The 24725-nt window shown below is 46.7% G+C and overlaps 1 protein-coding gene across 2 annotated transcripts; it reads left to right on the top strand.

Moving 5' to 3' along the window:
- The first annotated feature begins 1128 nt into the window (after nucleotides 1-1128).
- On the top strand, nucleotides 1129-23064 carry FSD2 (fibronectin type III and SPRY domain containing 2). 2 transcript variants are annotated; one of them, XM_065871969.1, is made up of 12 exons: nucleotides 1129-1773; nucleotides 1924-2019; nucleotides 3703-3933; nucleotides 5294-5316; nucleotides 6343-6464; nucleotides 8471-8626; nucleotides 11048-11182; nucleotides 11924-12074; nucleotides 14737-14870; nucleotides 17280-17412; nucleotides 19943-20119; nucleotides 22112-23064. In XM_065871969.1, exons 1-12 carry the CDS (start codon nucleotides 1129-1131, stop codon nucleotides 22362-22364), a joined length of 2256 nt encoding a protein of 751 aa, XP_065728041.1. In that variant the 3' UTR covers nucleotides 22365-23064. The 2 variants fall into 2 exon arrangements, with proteins under 2 accessions (XP_065728041.1, XP_065728043.1); XM_065871971.1 differs by lacking the exon at nucleotides 11048-11182 and having other exon boundaries at nucleotides 22112-22364.
- The last annotated feature ends 1661 nt before the right edge of the window (nucleotides 23065-24725 follow it).

Below are 24725 nucleotides of genomic sequence, written 5' to 3'. Positions count from 1 at the left end.
TACTCTGTTTATTTTACTTAGTATCATATAGTAAGTCTTTCTCCAAGCTATCATTTGCTCTCCCTAATATTTTAAAGGCTACATTATATTCTACAGGGTGTACATTTCCTACTTTACTTAACCATTCTCCTAATCATTAGCGCTTTAAAATTTTTTTTGGCTATTATAAAAAAAGGTTTTGGTGGACATTTTTATACAGAAATGATTTTTTCCACTGTATTTTTTTTTTTTTTTTTTTGCGGTACGCGGGCCTCTCACTGTTGTGGCCTCTCCTGTTGCGGAGCACAGGCTCCAGACGTGCAGGTTCAGCGGCCATGGCTCACGGGCCCAGCTGCTCCACGGCATGTGGGATCTTCCCGGACCGGGGCACAAACTTCTGTCCCCTGCATCGGCAAGCAGATTCTCAACCACTGCGCCACCAGGGAAGCCCAGCATTTTTAAGGCTCTTGATCCATGCTGTCACAGTTGTTTTCCAGAAAGGTGGGGCCATGCATATTCTAACCAACAACATGTAAGAGTACTCACTTCACTGGACCCTTACCTCAGCCTTGGGTATCAAAAGGCAAAATGGCATCGACTTATTTGTTCTCTGCTACTCATAAGGATGAACTATTTTCCAAATGTTTTTGTACAGGTAATATTATATGCAAAAGAAATTATTTTGTAAATTCTCATTGCTCAGTAACCTACTGAGATTTTTCTTTCCAATTAATTCATATAATTTGTTTAATAATAATTGGCTGAAACACTTCCTATTATTTTGCCTTTTGAGATTTTTAGGTTTTTTCAGGTCATTTGTTAGGTTTTTAGGTTTTTTCAGGTCATTTGTTAGTCAAATCAATTTATGTGTTTGTTTTTTTTCATAATTTCTCCCGTCTCTTTTAAGCTTAGGAAGCCCATCCTCCTGTAGAAAGCAAACCTTTCTTTACAGATTGTTTAAAGTGAAACTACAACTGAGCTGCTCAGATGATTTTTTTTTTTAATTGTGAATAAGTTGAGCCCAAACTAATGACCATCTACTGCAACGACCTTCTCATAAATGGGGTTTTGTGTTCTAGGATCCAGGGTGTCCACTAAGAACTGTCCAGGAAGAATCCTGCTTGTGCAGAAGTGCTGCCCAGAGCTACGATGGAGGGGGAGGTGGGAGAAGCACCAGGGCTGGGCAGGCCCGCTGCTTCCAAGGACTTTCACTTTCATCACGTGGATCTGTATGACTCTGAAGACAGACTGCAGATCTTCCCAGAAGAAGACACTCAGATGAGAAGAGAAGTAGTTCAAGCCGAAATGACCAATGAGCCAAGACAGCCCATGATAGGGAAGGCTCAGAGAGACCTTGGAGAGGAAGTGGATGAACTTGTCCATCTATATGGACTTGAAGATGATCACGAATTAGGGTATGAGTTTATTGACAAAAGCACGCCCAGAATAGAGGTTTCAGAGTATCCTCCTTATATGATGATGGGGAGAGAGCCACTGAGGGAGCAGAGAGACTGGAGACTTAGTGGCGAGGCTGCGAAGGCTGAGGACCTGGGCTTCGGGGCATGGGGCTCGGCAGGCCAGTGCCGGGACTTGCGGGAAGCCTATCGGTACACCCACGGCCATGCCAGTGAGGAGTATGAGTGCTACGTTATCCCAGAGGAGGAGGACGAGGAAGAAGCTGCCGATGTCTTCTGTGTCACTTGCAAAACTCCAATAAGAGCGTCGGGGAAGGTTCTTGTTGAGCACAAGGAGCATGAGGTGACCCCGCTCGGTAAAGCACTGGAAAGTGCCAAGGTAAATAGATCGCCCTAGTCCTCCTTTCTCTGGATGTTGCATTTGAATCTCAAGTATGTAGGCAGGGAATAAATCTAAAATGCCTTCTACAAAAGAGAGAGAGAGAGAAAACATAGCATTAATGTCTTCTTGGGATCCTTTGTTTGATAGGATGAAATTCACAAAAACATGTACAAATTGGAAAAGCAGATTATTGAGATGGAAAATTTTGCAAGTCACTTGGAGGAGGTTTTCATCACGGTGGAGGTAAGAGCACGCTTGATGACCCAGTCAGATACACATTGCTTCCATCAGCTGTGTCTGGTATGAGTTAGGGAATCTGTTTTCTTGGAACATATGGTGTCAGTACTGCTCCTCTTCCCTCACCCCTCTTTCTGCCCTCCCGTAGCACAGTGGGCATGCAGCTATGGAAATGATTACCTGGCAGCATTCCTTACTGAACTATTAGCTCTCATGGGCTGGGTCTTTGGTGTCTTTATAGCTCCGGTCCTACTACAAGGTAGGACTCTTTCATGGGCCAGCCTGATAAGGCATTGCAAGACACCCATCCTGTCATTGATAAGTGTTCCTCGGCTGTTACCTATTTCTCACAAGATCAATAAGTTTCTGTGCCTGTCACCAAACATGTCACGGTCCCCTGGGTGTGCCTAGTAGGTGTGAAGTCCACTGCTGTGATGCCAGCATGCAACCTAGCCATCCAGATGAGGTAGCCCAGACATAAGGACCAGAGGACTTCCTGTGTCCCCTCCCTTCATGTGGATGCTCTCCTTCTATTAATGCAGCCTCAGATTGTACCAACAGGAGCAACTCATAGGAATGAACTAAGCCCTGGGTCCCCTTCCCGTGAAGTTAGACTTTCCTCCCCACCCCCAGTCTTAAAAGGGAGGGCAGCTATTCCACTAATTCCCTATGAAAGGCACAGAGAAGGGACAAGAAGCCCTTCCACATCTAAGCATAGGGTGGTGGGTGGTAGGAGGGCAAGTATACAACAGCCAGGACAGAACTCCCTACCCTCTGTACTGCCAGCTCACTCTCAGATCAGAGCAGCTTCACCCTCAGTGAGGACTCTAAGCTCTTCCTTTTACACTCAACACTGGTGGGGGTCACCTACTGCTTTTCCCTCTCTTCCACCATTCTGAGCAAGTCTTAGAATGTGTACACAGTAGGTGCTCAGTAAATACTCCCTGAATGATTGATAAGAGCCTTTTCTTTGGAAATGTCTCTGTTATCTAATAAGGATGGTATAAATCAGAACCCACAGAGCTCTCCTGGGCTTCCAATCTAATTTATGGGGATCAGGATTTGATATGCTTTAATTAATGTTTCTTACCCACTGCGTTCCAGGATTAAGTACTGGCACAACCCTCTCTCTGCCTTCCTGCCTTTTCTCATCTATTAGGCAGCACCACCCGGCTTGTTCCCCTTCCCCTGCACCTTTTTCTTAGTTGATATGAGAATCTGGGTGATCCTGATGTTTGTATAGTCCAAGCATCAGGGAGTGGAGGTGAGTGTTACGAGATGTTGAGAGCTCAGGAGGGAAAGATAGGTGGGATTCTCCCAAGGCAGACATCTCCATGTTAAGGTCCAAAGTTCCAGTGGCAGGCTGACTCATCACTGGTAATCTTCCTGGTTGGTTGTCATGGTGATGGCAGGTGGCTAAAACAGAAGTGGGTGGGGTATGGGGAAGAGGACTGCAAAATGCGGCCAGCAGAGAAAGCAGTAATTCTTGTTAAGATTATTGCTGGGGTTCTAGCTGGAGACTCCTGGTCCTAGCTACCCTTTTGTCCACCTCAGCACCCTGGCAAGCGATGTTAAGACAACAGGGAGGGACTAAAACATCTCTGGGTAGACACATTTTCATGCCCCAAATAACTCTGTAGTCAACATACATGCAGTGAAATGATGGCTGAGATCAACTATATCTTGCAGGAGAATTTTGGAAGACAAGAAAAAAACTTTGAGTCACATTACAATGAGATCTTGGAAACACTTGCTCAAAAATACGAAGAAAAAATACAAGCTCTAGGGGAGAAAAAGAAAGAGAAGCTGGAAGCTTTGTATGGACAGCTGGTCAGCTGTGGAGAAAATCTTGAAACCTGCAAAGAACTGATGGAAACAATAGAGGAGATGTGTCATGAAGAGAAAGTTGATTTCATTAAGGTCAGTAATGAAGTGAAATAATGAACTGCAATGACAATTATGATTAGAGTAGGTTAGATTGTCCTCTCTCTGCCTGGAGATGTTGGAACCAACTTTCACTGTCAGCATCCATTTGATTCCACTGGATGTATCACCATGATGATACATCCTTTGTCTCTCTGCACAGCTTTGCCATGAGTGGCTGAGCAGGCTCATACACAGCTGACCCTTCCCTCCACCATTGCTTGGCTAACACCAGAGTCTTTGTTCCTCTGTCCTGGTTACCCAGAGATCTGTGCCCTCATCGTGAAGTGGGGCAAAAACAGTGCTCTGAGGGGACTTCCCCGGTGGTCCAGTGGTTAAGACTCCGCCTTCCAATGCAGGGGGCACGGGTTCGATCCCTGGTTGGGGAACTAAGATCCCACATGCCACAGCCAAAAATTAAAACAAACAAAAACAAAACAAACAAAAAAAAGTGCTCTGAAACTTTTCTGGCCATCTCAGACAGCCTCCTGGAGGTCTGGGGAGAAAGATCTCCAGGCTAAAAAGGCACCTCCTGTCTCCCAGTTACAAGTGCAGCCACTATACATCTCACTTCATAGGCTCAGACATGCAAAAAAAAAAAAAAATCCATCTCTTGATACCCTTGAAATCCACTTCAATTTGACCCCAAGTCCCCATGTAGCCAGAATGTGGGAATTTCAAGCTCAGAGCTGGGGTCTCCTTTCTTTACAAGGTCCCACAGGAATATGGGGCAGCAGTGGGGTCCAGTATGTGAGGGAGGGGGCCTCAGCCTCCAGAGCTTCCTAGTTACCAAATACAGCCTTTACATTGGCCATGCCACACTGGTCCCTCCAAGCCCAACAGTGCCTGCTTCCTGCCGTGCTTGGGGTGGCCAGGGAGCCGTGACCCAAGCTGGACAGCAGGTGGGCAGGCACCATCAGAGCCCTCAGTACTACTCAGACCTTTTGAACCAATGGTTCCTCAATATCACTGTAGCTTAACATAATCCAGAATGTGGAGAAAGTGATATATATGAAGACGTCTTCTCTGTTATTTATGATGGTGAGAAATTGGAAACAACTAATATGTCCAACAGTAGAGTGAATGATGGAGTGTCTATTCAATGAACTGTTACACAGTCTTTCAAATTGATGATCCAGAAGACCATTTGTAACCTGGAAAGTGCTCACATAATGTTAATGGGAAGAAACTATACAGGTGTCATAGGAGTCATTTTTGTTAGGGCTTGGGACATGGCTGATTTTTCTCTTTTACTCATTTCCAAGTTTTAACATATGTTTATATTATTATATAGTTTGAAAAAGAAATTTATTTCCAAATTCAATTCAATATTTTTTCTCTTTCTCCTCCTTCTTAGGATGCTGTGGCTATGGCTGACAGGTAATACTTTTGTTCTGACATGTATTTTCTTTTTCTGTTCCTTTTACCTCTAGATATCCAACTAGCTATCGGTTCCACTTGGTTATATGCTCCCAGTTTCAGCTTTTGTGTCTGCCCCTACGAGTAAATAGCACTGGCTTTGGAAGGACAGTATGGGATCACAAGGACCCTCTAGTACCAAATCTTAGAATCTCAGAGCTGGAAGGGAGCTTATGATGAGGCCTAGCCTGCAAGCCCAGGGTCAGATTTCCTCTCTGAGTCCCTCCTTTCAGCAGGAGGAACAGAGATCATCCCCAGCATCCCCCAGCGGGGCCAGGGCCCAGACCGTGTGCTGCAGAAAGCATGCATGTTATAGAGTCACACTGGAGTTTAAATCCTGCTACCCTCATGACCTTGGGCAAGTCCAACCAGTCTAGGACCCACCTTCCTTACCTACAAACAGGGATAGCTTTATGGGAATAAAATCAGACAATGTCTGTAAAGCAACACGAACACTGAAGCTTAATAATATAAGGGTTAAGAGCATGAGTTTTGGCAAAAGACAGACATGGTTACAAACTGTGTCTCTGCTACTTACAAACCCTGTGACGGCCAGGAGCATGCGCAGGAGACCCAGAGCCCCGGTCCACGGTCATCGACTTGAGGGCACTTGACCACGTGGAGAGGGAGCCCCAGAGAGGCTGTCTGTCTTTGGGGCCTGGGGTGATGTAGGGTGGGAACTCCCAGGTCACCATCGGAGGATCTTCCAGAAGGTGTGGATCTGGGGCTCATAGGTGGACATCCTCCTGCCCCCTACCCTCTGACATGACCCCACCCCTTCTCCTCTCCTCAAAGGCGTAAACCAACCTGCCCATCCCCGTGGGTGACCTCGTAGGTCAGTCACTGAAGCAGATGCCAGCAGGCAGCCCGCAGCATGTTAAAATAAGGAAATAGAAGTTCATCTAAGAGGCCCTCGTTGCTTATCACTAGTGACCCCTGAGGAGAATGCCCCTCCATTCTCATTAGTATGTCTTTTTATACTCACAGACTCGGAAAATTCCTGAAAACAAAAACAGATGTGGAAATCTCGGCGCAGCCTGAATTTGAAGACCAGACCTTGGACTTCTCTGACGTGGAGGAGCTTATGGGCTCCATTAACACCATCCCAGGTGCGTATCTCACTTGTGTGCATACTTCACACCGGTTTCCCTGAGCTTTGAGTTAGAAACTTTGATGGCTAAAAAAAAAATCATAAAGATTTAGAAACAGGCATTTTCCCCCCACCAGCTGCAGAAGCTTCATGGTTTTGTCTTTATGACTTGTAAGGGTGAAAACAGAGGCTGACCTTCCTGGGGTAAATACCCACCCTCACTCTCCAGGGTGCCAACATCTGGCCCCAGAAACTCTAATTTACTCCAAGCAAGTATCCCAAATTTTATTTCCTCGACTGTTGTATTTATGTTCCTCCCAGGTGGCTGTTTTTAGCATAGGGTTAAGAGATGGGCTTTGGAATCCTATGGAGCTGGTGAGAATCCCAGCCCTGCTACTTCCTAGCTGTGTGACCCTGGACAACTTACCTAACCTCTTTGAGCCTTGGTTTCCTTGTCTGTAAAATGGACATAATCATGACTCATGGGGACATGGTAGGAAATAAATAAGGTAATGTATGTACAGCACGTCACATGGTGCCAGGTAGCTCTTAAAAATCTTATTGTGATAACTTATTTTTAAGAATGATACTACAGTTTAGCTTTTACTGATTGCGCACCTTTCCTTTCTCACCAACACCCAGCAACATTCTGAACAATGTTTTGTATATCATTTTGGTTTTTCCTTTATACAGATTTTTAAAAAATAAAAATGGAATTATTGTTTTGTAATCTGCTTTCTTTTTTTAGCAAAACAATTGTGACAAATGTTTTCTCGCACTGATAAATTCTTCTGCAACATCACTCTGATGGCTACATACCTTAATCTGTTTACTTAATCCTCAACTGTTGGATGCCGAGACGTTTCTAGGTTTTTCACCATTATAAACCATACTGCAATGAATGTCCTTAATTATAAATCTTGGAGGCCATTCTTAGACTTACTGGGTCAAGGGGAGATTTCACTGAGCTATGAAGTCCTTTGGATGGTCTAGGGATGGTGTTGCCCAAGTAATCAGGCCCAGTCTTTTGGAAGGAAAGGCACTATCGCCCAAGTCAGCGCTTGAGAAACATGGAGATTTTTCCTCATCCTCCTGTGTCCAGGTCCCATGCAGACCATCACCCTCCTGCTTTCATCTGGAGTCATCCCTCTTCTTACTGCATCCCCAGATGGGGCTGTTCTCTGCAGGGTATAGAAGGCATCTTCTGTGCATCCTGAACTCCATCACGTGGGGATACATGTTCTTTCTCTTCTCACCTTTGTCATGTTAGGGTCTTCCAGCCCCTAACCAGCAAGGAAAGGCTGAGTTCATTCTTTTAAGTCTTACCTGGACTGAACAATTTCAGAATTTGAAAATAAGGATGTTCTTGAAAGCTTGGGATGGAGGGAGGTGCTGCCATTGGAGAATTATGGAAGAAAAACAAGGAGTGTTTCTTGGTTGTGGGTGAGCCTGTGTGGGGCTTGGGGAGGCAGAAATATTAACCTACAGAGAAGAAAAGAATTAACTCAGTAGATGGACTCTAAAGAAGTTGGTTCTGAAAAGCACAATTTGGCCAAACCCAATCTTCTCTCATCATAATGAAGGAGACGGGTGTTGGATGGGTCCCCCAGAAAAAGCAAGGCATCCCTGTTAAGGCTTCTTTCACTCATCTGTTCACTCCAGGGCTGAGGGCAGTAGTGCTGTGGTCCTGGCTGTCCTGCCTCTTTGGATGGCGTCAAAGGGTCAGAGGACCCATCCCTAGGTCAGGACTTACAAACCATACCCCAGCCTGAATTGCTGTCACCAACCCCACCTCCTCTAGCTTGTGTGGATTGGTCAAAGCAGGAATGGACATACTGGTTGCTTCAGCCTCACGGTTGGGGGGTTTGGCCTTCCCATCCCTGTCCACTCTGGGCTGCCTCTTCCATCTCCAAAGCCCAAGGATGCATTGAGGGATTGGTTGTCCTGTAAAAGGGGCCATTCCCAATTCATACCTCTACTTAAGGCTCCTCCTTTGTTTTGTTTTTCTCTGTTTTCCTTCTCTAGCTCCTTCTGCTCCAGTGATAAACCCACAGGCCCCCAACTCAGCCACAGGTTCCTCAGTCCGAGTGTGCTGGAGCTTATACTCCGATGACACCGTGGAGAGCTATCAGCTTTCCTACTGGCCAGTGCAGGACAGCTCGCCTGGGAAGGACCGAGCAGGTGAGGCTCTGTCAGGAACAGAACAACGCTCCAGAACAGCTAAGGCCCCTCAGAGGCCAGGGCCCTGCCTTCCTGGAGGTTGGGAAGGTAAAGATGGGATGAACCTGCACACCTGGCTCCTTGGAGCTGTCACGATCTGGGAACTACACAGAGGATGGGATGCAGGCAGGTGAGCATGGCAGAAAGGAATAGGAAGGCAAGTTGGGGCCTGACTGGGGAGGATCACAAGGCCAGGCTAAGGTATATGGACTGTATCTATCGCTGTCGGGTCAGAGTTGTCCTTGGGATAAGTCTCTGGCTGCACTGTGTGCAAGATGGGTGGGGACACCCCTCCTTGGAGGCCCAGCTGGACTGGCTGGGTTCTAGCAGGTCCTGGCATGTGAGCGCAGGCTGGCTCTCCTCAGAGCAACCCTGTGTTGGGAGAATCTGGACGGTTAGTCCGCAGACCCCCATGGGGGCTGAGGGGGGGTTCTGCAGCCTGGGAGGGCTGCTCCTGATCTGATCCACATTCCTAGATGGAGCCAGCTGCTGGGAATGGCCCCCAGCCTCCACTGTGGGCAGTTCTTGGCCCATTCTCTTCCCAGGGAAATGGAGCTGGCAGGCCTGGGGTTAGGGCTGAGATACCTGCCTACCCCCCATAATAGATAAGCCAGTCTCCTATTGAGAAGGGAGAGTCAAGAGAGCAGAGGAGGGGACTTCCCTGGCGGTCCAGTGGTTAAGACTCCATGCTCCCAATGCAGGGGGGCATGGGTTCGATCCCTGGTCGGGGAACTAAGATCCCACAGGCTGCGTGGTGCAGCCAAAAAAAAAAAAAAAAGAGAGAGAGAGAGCAGAGGAGCCCCAGTTGAGCATCTGAAGGAATTAGGGATTAGGGCCAGCCTGGCAGGGCCTGTTCTGTGTGCATGGGGTCAGAGTGAGATTGCTGGAAAGGGATTTAGAGATTTCCATTTTATGGATGAAGAATCTGGGACCTAGAGAAATGAGCTGTCTGTGGGGACACCGTGAGTTACGGCAGAACCAGGATGAGAATCAAGTCCGCAGGCTCCCTGCCCAGAGCTCTTCTCCTTGTACCGGGTTGTGCAGGTGGAGGGTTCTATGTGCCGAAGGGGAGGATGGTTTATCTGCCCAGGGATTTGGAAGGAAGGGGAATCCTTGAGAAAAGTAAGTTTAAGCAATGATGAGGAAGAGTGAGGGTGGTCAGAATAAGGACTAAAGAGGGCGTTGCGGAGGTGGGGGGGGGAAGGGGAGATTTGAAAAGGGAGATTGTGGACCAAAAAGTCAGATCTGATCGATCAGTCAGTTTTTGCCACAAATCAACCCTGTTGGTACCCTCTGCAGAAGCGGCCATTGTGTTGGGGCTTTGTCCTGGGGATCAATAAAGATCTTTAATGGATCACTTTGTTATAAAGGAACTGATATCAGAGAGTGGATTAATGACTTATTACTGCCTTTCAAGAGTCTGGGGATGTTTGGACGTGTATCAAGTTAGCTTTTGCTGTGTAACAACACCCCCAAACACACACATGTACACAACATATTGGCTAAAAATGACAAATATTTATATTCATTCATTTGTTGGGAGGGGCAGAACAGGGGTAGGAAATTCAGAGGTACAAACTCCTATGTATAAAATAAATAAGCTACAAGGCTTTATTGCACAGCACAGGGAATATATCCAACATTTTATAATAACTTTAACTGGAGTATGATCTATAAAAGTATTGAATCGTTATGTTGTATACCTGAAACTAACATTGTAAATCAAAGGTACTTCAATTTTTAAAATGACATTTATCCAAGAGTTTGCATGCCACAACTAAGAAGCCCGTGTGCCACAATGAAGATCCTGTGTGCTGCAGCTAAGACCCGGCGCAGCCAAAATAAATAAATAAAATTTAAAAATAAAATAAAATGGCATTTATGATTTATTATAATTCTATGAATTGGCTGGACAGTTCTTCTGGCCTGGGTCAGCTTGGTAGGGCTGGATGGGCTAGGATGGCCTTGCTTATATGTCTAGGGCCTCAGCTGCAACGGCTGAGGCCTCTGTCCATGTGATCTCATCCTCCAGGAGGCTGGCTGAAGGTTGTTCCCATGGAAGTGGAAGCATTCCTGGCAGGAAGAAGACAAGGCCCCTGTGCACCAGCACCTCCCAAATCTCTGTTTGTGCCATGTTTGCTATAGTCCCATTGGCCAAAGCAAGTCACATGGTTAAGCCCAGCTTCAAGGCATAGTGGGAAAGACCAGACCTCTCAATGGAAGGATCAGCCGAGTCACGCTGCCGAGGGGCATGCATACACAGATGGGAGGAATTGGTGGCCAGTTCTGTATTCATTACAGGGGAAATAGATTACAGCGCAATGGACTTGGAGCCAGTTGGCCTATTTTAAGGTTGAATACTTGTCTTTATTTTTTCCCCAGAGTTTACGATGACGGTCAAAGAAACATATTGCTCAGTGACAAACCTTGTGCCAAATACCCAGTATGAATTTTTGGTCACAGCTCAGAACAGGGCTGGCCTCAGCCCCGCCAGTGAGTGTGCAGTGTACATGACAGGTAAGGGGGCCATTTGTTTCTGTAGCAGGACCTTCAATGAAGGGGACACAAGAGTCACGGCTTCCTTGACGTGGCAGGGCTCTTGATTTCACTTGGAAGGGCAGGAATACCTTTCCATTTTTTTCTTTCATTTAATACACCAAATCTATATGCCTGATATGGCAGGGACATTTTCTCACAGTTGGTCTCAAAATATCAAAAAGTACTGCTCTTGGACACAGTACCATTTGAACCTTGTAACCATCCTCCCTTCCAGGAACATCTGAAAGTGATTCCCTGGTGTCTCAGTCCATTTGCGCTGTTATAACAGAATCCTACAGATTGGGTGGCTTATAAACAACAGAAATTTATTTCTCATGGGTCTGGAGGCTGGGAAGTCCAAGATCAAGGTGCCAGCAGATTCAGTGTCTGGTGAGGACCCTTCCTGGTTCAGAGTCAACTGTCTTTTTTGCTGTGTCCTCACATGGCAGAAAGGGGCAAGGGAGCTCATTGGGTTTTCTTGTATAATAAACCCCTTTGACCCTCATGACCTAATCACTTCTCAAAGACTCCAGATACCATCACAATGGGGAATAGGTTTCAACATATGAATTTGGATGGGGACACAAATGTTCAGTCTATAGCTTTCTATTGCACTGAATCTCTTGTAGGAAGAGAGTGCTTGCGATGTCTGCCCATGCTCTGGACCACAGGGCTGGATGTGAACAGGTTTGCTCATCTCTCCCTTTCCCCTGCATTTAGCGCCTTGTCCTCCCATTATGAAAAGCAAAGAGATAAGGAGCTGTGAAGAGGCTGCGCTGATCTGCTGGGAGTCTGGGAACCTGAATCCTGTGGACTCATACACGGTGGAGTTGACCCAGGCAGAAGTGCCAGGAGCCTCGGGCGTAACTGAGTGAGTCATGAGGGGCGTTGGCTGGGCACAACAGGCCTTGACACAGAGACACAGCTTAGGAAATGTGTGGAGTCTGGAGAGAAGGTCAGAATTTGTGACACACAGGAACCTTAATTTTGTGAGAAATAGCTGGAACGCTACCACTGAAGGTGAATGATGGATGAGTGAATAAATGGTAAACCTCAGGTTTGGTTTCTTAGCACAACCAAGGTTTACCATCATTCATTCAACAAGTATTGAGCGCATAGGTGGTGCCTGGGCGTTGGTGAACCAGACAGACAAATTCCCCACCCTTCCAGAGCTAACAGTCGAGTGGGGGGAAATAAATCAAAACCAAGAAAACAAATGCTTAAAATACACAGTGCTATGAACGGAAAAGAAACTCAATGAAATAGGGAATGCAGTGGAGGTGGGGGCTTACTTTGGAAGAGTAGACGTCTGAACTGAGACCTGGTGCGTGGGAAGGGCTGAGGCCTGAGACAGTGGATGGAGGCAGCACCTGGCCCCTGGGCAGGCGTGAGCTTCCTGTACTGGAGGAACCAGGAGACCCATCTGGCTGGAATTTAAGAAGTAGAGAGGACTGTGAGAGGCAGAAGTAAAAGAGATTAGATTTCAATGTACAAAGAACATCATGTCCATGGTAGAAGGCTGTCTGGAGGCTCACATTCCCCTTCGGTTGGCAGAGATCTGGAGGGGTTCACAGATAAAAGAAGGCTGTACTCAGTGACCACAATGGCCTGCAGATCCTACGAATCTACAGCTGTGTACAGTGGAGGAAACATGGATGTACCTCTGGGTTACAACCAGGCAGTGCAGAAGCTTGTGGAAGGGGAATGAACCAGGCAGCCCAGTACCAGCCACCAAGTCCCAGGGGCTGCCCTGCTGTGTACCTACTGAGCTCTGGAGAAATGGAAGAGAGGGGTTTGGTGTCAACAGATTCTTCCATGCTAAATTCAGGGTTTGGGCCGTGGCCATCTATCCCACCCACTCATTTGCCCCAGGTAGAATCCATATGTCCACAAGAACATCAGGGCTGCTGACCTTGGCTGCTGATCTACTTCTGGGGATCCTCAGAAGCAGGGCAGTGAGTCCAGTGGTCTGGCCACCTGAATGGTTTGGATTTCCTTTGCAACTTGTGCTGATACTTTAAGGGCACCTGATACCTGGGACCAGCCCATTATGATTGGGGTCATCAGAAGGCTGGTCAGTGACCTAGGTGATCTGGGATGGTGCTGACTCGCCTAGTATAAACCTAATCATGGCATCCTGTTGCTCTGGAGAAAAGACAAAATTCCTTCACAGGCTCTGGCCCCTTCCTGTCTCTCCAGGTTAACCACACCAGCTCTCCCTCCCTCTCTGGCCCCAACCACATTAGTCATATTTTAGTTCCTCCTACTTTCCATGCTTCTTCCCACCACAGGACCTTTGCACATGCTTCTTCTATGTAGGAGACTCTTCTACTCTCTTTTTATCCAATTACCTCGTCATTCTTCAGAGTTCACCTCAAAAGTCACCTCTCCCCTACTATACCTTCTATAGTACACCGTCAACTTGTCATGGTTACCATCTTATGTTTCTTCCAGTGATGGCTTGAGAAATGCCTCTCTTCTAGACTGTAAGTTCTATGAGGGCAGGGACTACATTAATTTTCCCTAGGGCCTCCCTATACAGTCTCTGAAACCTAAGGTGTTTAGTTAACACTTATTGAATGAAGGGACTTCCCTGGTGGCGCAGTGGTTAAGACTCTGTACTCCCAATGCAGGGGCCAGGGTTCGACCCCTGGTCAGGGAACTAGATCCCACTTGCATGCTGCAATTCAGAGTTTGCATGCCACAACTAAGGAGACCTTGAGCCGCAACTAAGGAGCCAGCGAGCTGCAACTAAGGAGCCCGCCTGCCGCAACTAAGACCCAGAGTAACCAAATAAATAAATAAAATAAAAAATACTTATGGAATGAATATGTAAAAGTGCCCCTCTGCCCAGAGCTGTAGCCTCAGAGTGACCTGGACATCCCGGCCTCGCCAGGTGTGGGTGTTGTATCTGTAAATGGGCATCACCCTGAAGGCTTCTCTTTCCTACTGAACTGAAATGGGGTTGGCAGCTGCAGGAGTACAGACAGTGGCAACCATGGGCTTGTAATCCTGTATTGTACCACTTACATAAATTGGATTATTCCCAGTAGGTAGCTGCCCTCAAAGAGGTTAATAGCAGTGGGCTTCTGTGGGCCTTTCAGCTCTAGCCAGATCATTTGTTCATAAACGCAGACTGAGAGCCTGCTAGCGGCCCAGCGCTGTGCTTATGTAAGTGGTACTTGACCCCTGCCCTCAGAGAGGTTGTGGCCCTACCAGACAGACTGAGGCACACTGGATTCAACTGCATGCATGCCCCTGCCATGCAGCGTTAGACAAGGTGCCTGGGACACAGGGTCGGGAGCTTGGAGGGGAGAGAGCCACAGACAGAAGGAATACAAAGAAATGAGGAAAGTGGACCTGAGTGGGAGGGAGCATTGAGGGGGTCAACACTCCTGCCTGCACCGCTGCTGGAGGTCAGAGAACAGGGGTGGTGGCAGGGGGAGTTAAAAATCCCTGCTTTGAAAGGGAGGCCTGGTGCTTGGGCCTGGCTGCCCCGGCCCCAGGGTGACTTCAGCTGCCTCCTTGCCCAGGTCTGTTGTGGGCATTCCCACCTGCGAGTGCCTGGTGCAGCTACAGCCCCGGCAGAGCTACACCATCTACGTGCGAGCCCTCAACGTGGGGGGCCCCAGCGCAAGGAGCGAGCCTGCTACAGTCCACACCACAGGTCTGTGACCCCCGCCGCATACTCTCTGGGCCCAAAGTGACCCCCTTGTAGCAGACCCAGGGCTGCTATGACTTCACTGTTAAATTGATAAATGTTCACTGATATGAACACATGGCAAATCAGGCTGGGAAGGGGCTCAGGGGTGATCAAAGCCCTGGGGTCCCATTTTACAGAAGGGGAGACCGAAGGCCCAAGTCATACAGCAATGGGGTGGCTGAGCAAGCATTAGAACTCAGGGTTTTTCTCCATGACCTTCAGGTGGACTAGAGGCTTGTCACACTGGACCTGGGTGGCCCAGAAACCACGTTTCACATAGGCTGAACACCACCCCTGGGACATGGTCTTTATGAAATTCCCAGGAAGAGCCATGGGCCATGGATTATCTCCCTGCTATCGGCCCAAACATCTCCTTACCCACAGGCCCAACGTAGCTCTGGATGCCTTAGTGGGTGCCCACGTCCACGTCCAGCTCCCACCCCCTGCCTGCACTTGTCATCAGCACGTCATGGAATCGTCACATCTCATGTTCAAGTCCTAAGTCAGGAGAGATATCACTAGAAACATTCCATGCATCTCCTGCTATCCCAGCACTGCCACGGCTCTGGGTTCTAAGCTTTGCTAAGGTGCGCTAAAGCCAGGTGGCTCTTCCCACACCTCACAGAGCAAGCCCAGCTCAGGCCAGCTGCAGACTGGGTGACAGGCAGGTAAGAAGCAGAAGGAGGGAGTCTGGGCCCAGGGCTCAGGGGACACCATTCCTTTGGCTGGGATCTTTCACTGAGGGATGTAGGGTCATTTTGTCCTCATTTCCAATACCAGGAAGAAAGGTATGCGATTAGTCCCCACTTATGTTCCTTCCACAGAAATGTGAAAAGCAAGTTACGTGGCTGCCGAAGGCAGTAGGGGTTAGGGCTGGGATTGGGACTCAGGTTTTTCTTTTATATTGTGATGGAACTTTCCTTTGGTTGATTGGCATTTCTAATTTCTTGTGCTGACTTGGTGTTTTGAAATGTCAAATTCTGGCTGTTTCGATAAAAGAGAACAGAGCAAAAGGTACAGTCAGCCCTTGGTTATTATTGTCTCTGAATTCCTTTGTTCAAATAATTTGTTAAGAGTGTATTTACAAAAAACTTGAATAAACATGAATCGGCAAAAGACATATCTATCCGTTCAAAAAACGATCCTTGTTTGGGCCTAAGAGAGCAGGCAGTAAGGGCCATGCCTGTCAGCTGCAAGGTGGGAACCTGCCTCCCCCTGGTCCGTCCGCTCAGATAGCAAATGAAATTTCCAGGAGCATCGAATTGTGGAAATTAATGTGGACAGCTTGGGGCTTCCCTGGTGGTGCAGTGGTTATGAATCTGCCCGCCAATGCAGGGGACACAGGTTCGATCCCTGATCTGGCAAGATCCCACATGCCACGGAGCAACTAAGCCCGTGCACCACAACTACTGAGCATGCGCTCTAGAGCCCGTGAGCCACAACTACTGAAGCCCACGCGCCTAGACCCTGTGCTCTGTAACAAGACAAGCCACCGCAATGAGAAGCCCGCGCACCACAATGAAGAGTAACCCCCGCTCGTTGCAACTAGAGAAAGCCCGTGCACAGCAACCAAGACCCAATGCAGCCAAAAAAGAAAAAAAAAAAAGTGAACAGCTTGATGGCGAGGCCTGAAGTAGAATTTGAAGCAATGAACATGACAGAATGGGAACTGAGGAGCTTGACTAAGAGACAATGATGGAGAATGAGTTACTATGTCCCTAAACAAAGGATTTTTAAAAAAACTAATTTCTTATTAAACCCATTCGGTACCTTTTTTTTTTTTTTTTTGATGTGCTTTGTTTTAACCATGATTTGGAGAGGGTTACAATCTCCTTCCTTCTCGGCTGCCCTAATTGAAAGTTGAATGTGGAATTTTGCTAACCTTTGTCAAATTGATCGTTAAGAATTTCCTCAATTGCTATTCCTCTTGGCAAGTAGGTTAGAAATTCCTGTTCACCAGCAAGTATTTACAGCCTCCCATTTAAGGGCGCAGCCACTGGAATCAGAGGGGCTTGGGGTTCGAATTTGAGTTCTGTCACCTGCCAGCTGACTTCTCAACCACCCTGCACCTCAGTTTTCTTCTCTACAAGATGGAAATACTAACCCCTGGGTACTCGTAAGGAGTGAATGAGATAAGAGTTACCGCTTAGCTCAGTACTAGACTCACAGTAACCCCCAACACATGTTAACCGCCACCATTATTAGCATGAGGGTCACTACCACGCAAAGTCCAGGCTCACGTGTATCGTGCAGGAAGCTGAGCCGGCCACGCGTGGTGAAGCCTCGGCCCGCACAGAGCACAAAGTGGAGAAAGCAGAGGAGTGACTGGCTGTTGGGGGGTTGTGTGTGTCTGTGTGCTTCCTCCCCTCGCAGGCAGCTACTTTCGCCTGAACGAGCACACCTGCCATCCCTGGCTGACCGTTTCTGAAGATGGGCTTACAGTGGTACGAAGTGAGAGGAAAGCCCCCGCCAGGGAGCCGCTCCCCAGTGACACCCGCTTTACCAGGTACTGTATCAGCCCCTCACCCACCTGAACAGTCTGTGAACCAGCCTAATACATGCTGTTATTCGGGTAAAGTTGGATTATGACACATGCAGCCTTGAAGGGGGCTTCAGGCTCACTCCAAGAAATGAGTGAGGGGGAGGGGATGGTGGGGAGCGGAGGCTGGGGAGAGGGGAGTAGGGGGTCTGGCTGGTGCCAGCAGAGGAGACGTGTTATGGCCTCTGAGGTGGAGTCCTGGGCTCCCAGGGCTGGAGGGTCACACCGTCAGGCCGTGAGAGAGCAGCAAGGACCCAGGTCCCCCAGTGCTTGGCCCAGAGCTCTCTGTCCCACACTGTGATACTATCTAACAAAAGCCCTGGTGAAAAACCAGCCCAAAGCGGGTGGAGGGAATGGTGGTCGTGCTAGTGCACGACCTGAGAGAGGGCCGTCCATCAAAGATGCGCCTTGTCTGTCTGGATCTGCGCTATCTCCAGAGCTTAGTACTCAAGATCAAAATGATGCATTTGTAACTCATTTCTTTCCAAATGCTTAAAGAAGACTTAAAATAGGGGGCAAGGGACTTCCCTGGCGGTCCAGTGGTTAAGACTTCACTTTACAATGCAGGGGGTGCGTGTTCGATCCCTGATTGGGGAGCTAAGATCCCACATGCCTCGTGACCAAAACAAAACCAAAAGAAATAAAGAAAACAGAAAAAATATTGTAACAAATTCAATATAGACTTTAAAAATGGTCCACATCAAAAAAAATCTAACAACAAAAAAAAAACGGGTCAAATATGCCCTATTGAAATAGAAAAATCACAGCGATAGATGCAAAAAAAAAAGAACACAGCTTAATTTCTGTTTCCAAGATTAAACATTAAACACAGCCCTTAGCTTCCTGGTAATCAGGATGAAAAGAATTCTCGGTGGGTTGGTCTTAGAGTCAGGAGGATCTTAGAAGGAAGGAAAGGACTCTCTTAGGGGGGCCAGAGGGGCCACCGATGGAAAACTGCATCCAGCCTCCCTGCCTGGGTCCTGGACTGTCCTGCAGCCGACACTTCCTCTGACACTCGCTCCCTGCTGGCCTTCTTACTGCATGTGTGTTACATACTTACTATATGTAAGTGTTAGCGTGTGACAGCAGAACAGCACACAGTACAGTGGAACACAACTTTACCCTTTCCTGCCTCTGCCCACTCAACCCAGGGTTGGGGGGCAGAGAGGATTAGGAAGCAATAAAGTCCTTACCTGCGTTAAAAAAACAGAATGCAACTGATCAAATCTTAAAGATCGTATTGGCTTTTTTTCAATAATTCATGAGTTGGGCAGCCTCTAATCTACAGCATTTCTATGGTGGGTCTCCTTCATATGTGGTCCTCTGAAAACGCACACCTTTGACCAGGCCACTGCTACTTCACTCTTTGTGTGGATTATAAGACAGCTCTCTGGGTAGACACAGCCTCAAGCATCTTCAGCTTCAACCCTTTGGTGTTGCACTAAAAGTTGCAAAACCAGTTTTTGGCCATGTCTTTTGAAAGTCCTGTGTAGGTGGTCCAGCATCTCATACTGTAATATGGGAGTACTTACCACCTACTGTTCCGGTCTTGGCTTTTGGGGTTCCAGCCAAGCTGAGTTAGAGTCCCATTTTAATATCCTGTTACCAGTACATCTGTTGACCCATGAAACAATGTGCTGTGTGCTGGGGGTAAAGAGACAAAGATAGTCCCTGGGCCTCCCTACTGGCGCAGTGGTTAGGAATCCGCCTGCTAATGCAGGAGACATGGGTTTGTGTCCCGGTCCGGGAAGATCCCACATGCCACGGAGCGGCTAGGCCCGTGAGCCATGGCCACTGAGCCTGCACGTCCGGAGCCTGTGCTCCGCAATGGGAGAGGCCACAACAGTGAGAGGCCCGAGTACCGCAAAAAAAAAAAAAAAGAAGTGTGAACTGGGGAGGGAGGGAGGGAGGGAGGGAGGGAGGGAGGGAGGGAGGGGGAGAGGCAGATGGGGAACAAGGAGACCAGAAGCAAGTGCTGGCCAGCTAGTGAACCTCAAGCATATGGTTCCATCGACCATGCTGTGTTCTGTTAGGTTTCAGTCCCTTTCTTATTTTTTTTTGGCCACGCCTTGTGGCATGTGGAATCTTAGTTCTCCAATCAGGGATCGAACCCACACCCCCTGCAGTGGAAGCGCAGTCTTAACCTCTGGACCACCAGGGAAGTCCTCAATCCAAGAATCTTTCTTCATGAACAAGTGAACCAAACCTTTTTGTTACTATAAAAGCCCAATCACTGTAAAAAGCAAACAGAACCTTTTCTATTGGCTTGTCTCCTCCTCACCTATAACCAGCAGTGTAATAATCCTCTTCTAATCTTCAGCGTCAGTCAAGTGAGCTTTGATAGTTAGGGCCGTGCTGCTTTACAAGTGGGTGTTCAAACACCTGACTCCACACTTCTAGACCACCTACTGACTGACCCCAGCAGTTGGTGTCACTCAACTGCACAGCCAGGCTTGGGTCACCCCAAATCACAGATGCTTCTACTTTCTAAAACCAGGTGTGTTGCTGTCATGGGAAACCTAATTCCAGTCCGAGGGCGCCATTACTGGGAGGTGGAGGTGGACGAGTGTTTAGATTACACGGTGGGTGTGGCCTTTGAAGATGTCCCTAAACAGGAAGACTTGGGAGCAAACCGCCTCTCCTGGTGCATGAGGCACACATTTGCATCATCAAGGTAAGGTGAAATCTGGATACCCAAGATTAAAAGATGCTTTGAAAAGAACAGAGCGAGAGGTTTCCACTAGTAGTTACTAAGGCCCACGTTATGTTTTCTAAAATATGCTAAGATATTTCAGGACTCATTTCCAGCCCCCTTCCCTAAAGTCCAGATGGAAAGAGAAAGCAGCTCTGGGTACTTCCAATAAAATAGCTAAAATTCATGGAGTACTTATTCTACGCTAAGCACTGTTCTACACTCTTACACATACTATCTCGTTTACTTCCCACAATTGTATTATCCCATTTTAAAGATAAGAAAGCTATGCCCCACAGCAGTTCAATAATCCAACCAGCATGGATTCAGAGCTTGGATTCAAACCCAGGCAGTCTGGCTCCAAAGACAGCATTCTTCACCACTAAGTGATTGGTTTTGCATTTATGTTCAACTTCATTGTTACTAAATGGTTTGATCTGAAGCCCCGATTCCATCTTTTTTAGTAGATGTGGGCAGAGGCTTAATGGTTATGGTTAATTCCGGTTTGCTTCTGTCGCTAAGCATTCTATCCTCTACTGGAGTAGTTCCATACAGCTGGGAAAATCCATGAGGCCCAGGCTAGTAGACATTTCAGACTTAGAAGGCCATGGGTGCAACCACTCTCCATCTCAAAAATTGCAAAAATTTTTACCACACCATTTTCCCAGTACCGTGGGTACTATGGGGCCTCTGATCCTCGACCTGCTGAATCCTATTGTTTCATCCAATGTTTTGTGCCCAGGAGCCTCCATCGTGGTTAGTTAAATGTTGTCATGCCTAAGCAAAGGTGAGAAGAGCAACTTTCCTCCTGTAAGATATTAAGACTAAAATCAGCTCTATTAAGCCCAGCTTGAGGAATGAAAGAAATCCCGTTCACTGAGCCACATACTGTTTTTGGATATTCTGCCTGAAGTAAGACTAAAAAAATCAGTCTCCTCTCCTAGTCGGTTAAGAACAAGGGGCAGGGAACAACTGAAGGCACATACAGGATGAGGAGGAGTCTGTGTGGAGTGGGAGAGGTGAGGTTAAAAGACAGAAGGGTAGGAACACAAGACAGAGTGAGAAAGGAAGGGTGAAAAGCCCAGTGCTAGAGCAGAAGTTTGTAGTCCCACCTTGGAAAGATGTCCGGGGAAGGCGGGTGGGTGGTGGTATTTGTGTGTGTCTCTTAACAGTGGAGGACTCGTATCTTTTGGTTCATAGTCTTAGACTCTATTGGTGGTGAGAGGGAAAGTAGAGGGAAGGGCTCATTCAGTTTCTGTTGACTGCTCAGTTAAGAAAAAAACAAGGTGCACTGGGATGGAAAGAGGCTGGTTTGTTCCGACACATCTGGATCATATTCTAAGCGTTCACCCCAGCCATGTGGACCAGCATGCTGGCACACAGAACTTCAAACATCCACAGGGAGCAGAGCTAGGAAATTCCTGTGGCCGCCTTTGGTTTCGGCCATTTTCAAAGCACAAAGAAGTACCCTCCCTTCATGAGAGGGTGCTGGTGCTATACAATACTGAGTGGTGACAGGCCCCCAGGTGCCCCCTTTAGTTTGAAAGTTTAGGAAAGGGATGCCTCAGAGTACTTGTGCACAGATTATACCAAAAGGCCCAATTTATTACATGAAAGATCATGAGATTTCCTGTTTCAAATGTCTTTATTACAAGGGATTTACACATCTGAACCTTGAAATCCACATTTTTAAACGTATTTCTATACAAATTTTGATGCAATATGAGTTTATGATACTGTATGTTAAGTTTCTGCGGTTAAGTGGCTGCTCAGAAACAGAGTTTTGAAATATAAGTTTCTTAGGACACGTTTTAGAAAAGAGATATATAGTTTGAGAAATGGCCTGTTACTTTGATAGTCATTTAATAAAAGAAAATGATATAATTATAGGAGTATTTGAAAATTGAAAATGTTCTGTAAACAGCCCATCTACAGAATTTCTGAAGCTTTGTTATATCAACGTTTAATCTTTAGGCATAAGTATGAATTTCTACACAACAAGATGACTCCAGATATAAGGATAACGGTTTCCCCAAGGAAGATTGGAATTCTATTAGACTATGAAAATTCAAAATTGTCGTTTTTCAACGTGGACATTTCTCAGCATCTGTACACGTTCAGTTGTCAGCTTCACCTATTTGTGCAACCCTGTTTTTCTTTGGAAAAGCCTGGATGTCTAAAGATACACAATGGCATTTCAATGCCAAAGCACGTCACTTTCTATTAGACCATTCTGATGCCCAGCTTCCTGTCTCTTTTCTGTACCTACCCCTCTCCCAGCCACTCACGCCTCAGCTGCCTGAACTTGGCATTCAAGCACCATGCACCCAGCTCATCATTTATGGTTCATGTTGTTTATCTGCCAGACTGTTGTGGGGGCATTCATTTCACCTGACTTGGATCCTGTGTGCTGCCACCTGTGTGATGCTAGGTTAGTCAGTTCTGGCTGTAAAATGACGGCGCAGACTAAATGAACTCAAAGGTCTTTCAGGTTGTCAAACTGTATTGGTCTATCTGTGCATATGCAAAGTATCTGAGTCCCCAAGGCCTACAGAGCTTGGGGGAGAAGGAGGGAAGAGATACATAAGTGTTAGTGGCTCCAGGCGCCCCAGCACTTGTGACATTTCATTAGTCAGCCAAGAACAGGCGTAAGAAGGCAGGAGGCCACCCACAAAGAGAACCAGGGTAGCCACGTGCCGTGCTCAGCCGCCTTCTCCTCTCCTGTTTTCCCAGTAGTCAGTGGCACTCTGGTGAGGTTTCTCCCACCGAAAACTGTTTCTAAAAACCTGCTCCTCTACTTCATGGTACTTACCCTCTTTAATTTTGAAACGATCTTTGTAACACCTAATTCCATGAAGGCAGGACAGTATCTGTCTTGTTCATCACTCAATCCCCAAGGGCTAACACGTGCACACCAAGTACTTGTTTCATCCAGCCACTGCTCTTCGGCCTCTCACTGCTCTCCATGTGAGGGCTGGCAGGGCTTGTTCAAACTATAGCAGAAGACCTATGGCAGGAGACGGACAAACCTGAGGGGGGGCAGTATGAAGGAAGAGAGGGGCAACTGTGGCTAGATGGCAAGACTGGTAAAAATGCAACATTACCTACTACTACATGCTTCCTGGTGTCACACAACAGCCTACACATAAATAATAATAAATGTGTTGCTTTCACTATGTGCACGTTTGGGGTAGGGGAGCTAAGGTCTGGTAAAAAATAGACAACAGTTGCAACTGACTCTAGGAACTGTCCTATAATGTAAAGAGAACCAGATTTGAAATCAGAAGACCTGAGTTTGACTGCTATTTTGTAGCGACTCTGCGACCACTGAAAAGTCACATTATCTCCCTGAGCTCTGTTTCTCTTTAAACAAAGAGAAAAATAATATTTGTCTTATAGGATGGGAGATTTAATGACAAACATGAGAATGCATAACAGTGTATGACATATAGCAAATGCACAACAATCTTTTAAGAGAAAACATCAGTCCACCAAGTGCAAAGCTGAGCCCTGGTAGGAGAGGTGGTCTCTAGCCAGCACCTTTGGGCATCCTGCCTCACTGGTCTCATGCCATTTTGTGACCTCGATGCCCAGCTCCCTTGGCTGCATTTCTGGTTCTCCAGTTCAAGTTTCCAGTTGCCACTTAAAGCTCTGCACACACAGCATTTTCATGCTTACCAGTCAAGATGCAGAGTAAATGACTCCACCTGTAAAGCAATTCTCAGGGACAATTTAGTATCGTGCCCTGTAGATGCTTCTCTAAACATATATGCCCCTGATCTCATCTCTTAAAGTTTTATGTTAACTGAAAAATCTTTCACCTTAAAGATTTTCACTTTCATGTTTCCCAGTACACTCAAAGTCTGACACAAGGAGCACCTCGTCTCCTATCTCAAAACTCTGCCTATTGGTATAAACAGAAGTTCAGATTCTTGAATTCACAACTCAACTTGAAAATCTTAAAGCTCGTTACAAACACACACACACACCCCTCTGCCCTGCCAACCTGGATCATTACCCTTATATAAGGAAGATACAACCAAAGCAAGCACAGAGATGGGTCAAGTTACAAACAATTAAAATATATGTGTGTATTATCAAAAATGTTATCAGCTACTAAAAAAGAAACTACTGAGTAGGAAGTAGGACATCACAGATAAAGTTTGAATTCAGGATTCTAATAGGCTTTATTTCACATGTAATATAACATGGATAAAAACTAGGCACCTATAAGGTTCTAATAAAATTTTATTTGATCAAGAAAAAAATGGTGTAGAAATAGCTTTGATTTTTTAAATCCACTTAATCTAAATAAGGCAGATGACCAACTTCAAGCATCACAATTATTCAGCATAAAGAACCTTTATTTAAACATGTTTCTCATCTTCCACAAGAAAAAAAAAGTCTAGAAAAAAAAACAAAACAAAACTTTTGTTTTTTGTAACATATTCTAGTTCCTTAAAATGCCAAGAACAATCTGCTGGAACTAAATTTCAATAAGGGGCAGGATTTACCTCACGGCCATGTTCACCTGCAACCTGCTGATAAATCTGTTAAAAAACAAAACAGAAAAATATTTTTTTTTAAA

This window comes from Phocoena phocoena, chromosome 2 (assembly GCF_963924675.1).
Source record: "Phocoena phocoena chromosome 2, mPhoPho1.1, whole genome shotgun sequence".
Taxonomy (NCBI): Eukaryota; Metazoa; Chordata; class Mammalia; order Artiodactyla; family Phocoenidae; genus Phocoena; species Phocoena phocoena.
Note: the sequence above shows the minus strand (reverse complement) of the source record. Positions and strands in the feature narration are given on the sequence as shown.